This window comes from Arachis ipaensis, chromosome B07, assembly GCF_000816755.2.
Source record: "Arachis ipaensis cultivar K30076 chromosome B07, Araip1.1, whole genome shotgun sequence".
NCBI lineage: Eukaryota > Viridiplantae > Streptophyta > Magnoliopsida > Fabales > Fabaceae > Arachis > Arachis ipaensis.
Genome location: NC_029791.2, coordinates 37,078,472 through 37,080,236, shown reverse-complemented (window position 1 = coordinate 37,080,236; position 1,765 = coordinate 37,078,472). Strand labels below are relative to the sequence as shown.

The window sequence follows — 1,765 nt, the reverse complement described above, 5'->3', positions numbered from 1 at the left end:
AAAGAAAAAAAAAGCCATAACATAACTACGACATAAGAGTAGTCTAACCACTAAATTCCATGATCAATTATATATAATTACAATGTATTGAGAGTATAATAAAAAAATTTACACAATAATTAAATTATATTTATTCTTTTAAATAATTATTTTTATTTACGTAATATTATATAATTAGATATATGTATGTATAAAATTATTTTATATTTATAGTGCATTAAAACTATATATCTAATATAAGTTTTTATAAATAAAAAGATTTGATATAATAAGATACCTAGGTAGTTAGGAGATTAAAAGTAGAAAGAATTTACACATACCTTGAGGAAGAGCAAGGGTGAGAAAGCAAGGTGAGGACCAAGCACGTGATCATGGACAAGTTCATGAATGGAGTACCCTTTTTGGTTGAACCATTCCTCAAGTGTCTTATCACAATGAGACTCAACTATGCGGACACCAGCATCGTTGCACTTGATGAACGGTCGCCCGGACGATTCGGACCTCCGGATCCGGCCCGAGATGTGTGAATACGGATCCAACAGGGGAAACATAGGTTTCTTCAAGTCAAAGATTGAGAGCCCTTGTGCTGCTTGAGGGCTAAAGAAATGAACGGTTCTTACGTAGTGAAGCTTCATGAGGAGGTCCATGTAGCCAAGGTTGTACGTGCCGCGCTCGTTGCCACGTGGCGTGGCTGGCACCACCGTTGAGATCTTGGAGGTTAGAGATGGTTGGCTTTCTTCTCCCATGTTGGTAGTTAAAGAACCCATAACCGAGAGAGATAGAAGGGGTTAGATTTTGTGTGTCTGGATTACTCGTCTACATTTATAATGTTGGTTTGGGAGGATCTGTTATACTTCAACTTATGAGGCAGCATTATGAGTTTATGACGGGGAAGAGAAAGGGGTAAGTTAGAGACGTGTTCGGTTAGGATTGGAGAAATTTAATGGGTAAGTGTGAAGATATAGACGTATTATAGGTGTATATTAACATTCCTCATCTATTTTTTAAATAATTTTTTTTACAGAGAGTGTTAGGTAAACAACGGACCATCTTAAACAACACGAACAACTACCAATCAAATAAAAATATATTACATCTTAATTTAATGATACTAATTAAATTTAAGATAAATTTATTTTTTTAACCCTATTAATTTACATTATTCAAAAATATTGTTAATTACTTATGTTTTTCTATTTTTTATTTTCGTACAACAAAAATTCTAAAACACCAAATGTTTCACCTAATCAATTTCAATCAAGTCATAATATGTATACGTTTTTTTTTCATTATTTTTTCTCTTTTTCCTCTTCTTCCTCTTCTTCTTTCTCTTTTTCCATTATCATTATCATCATCATATTATTATCGTGTTATCATTATTATCGTCATTATCTTTTTCATTTTATACGTCGACCCCACTGTTTTATTTGTCTTTGAATTTTTGCACTTGTGTTACTTGATTTTATTATTTCTTTTGTAGATTTTTTTCACTTATGCTCTATTCGAACAAAATTTATAAATCGGTAATTCATGTGTTCATGAAATCAATTTTTAATTCTAATACATCATTTAATTTAGTTGTAAATGACACAAAAATTATTATTGAATAATGTTCGGTGGGTCGGTTACTGAACGGTTCAGATTGCGATCCGGAATGATGGTAGGGGCTCGTCAGGTCGTGGACTGCCGGTCGATGGGTACGAGGTCCCGATATCCCGTGTTCTTCATGGAGAGGGGGGTGCCACCTGCAAAGACACTCCGACGC

The 1,765-nt window shown here is 33.8% G+C and overlaps 1 protein-coding gene across 1 annotated transcript in view; it reads right to left on the bottom strand.

The window, feature by feature from the left end:
• Positions 1-937, bottom strand: part of LOC107609706 (protein ECERIFERUM 2) — a 6,927-nt gene extending 5,990 nt beyond the window's left edge. Inside the window, exon 1 of the mRNA XM_021107643.1 lies at positions 321-937. Coding sequence (XP_020963302.1) covers positions 321-767 — 447 coding nt within the window. The 5' untranslated portion in view covers positions 768-937. The remainder of the gene's footprint in view (positions 1-320) is intronic.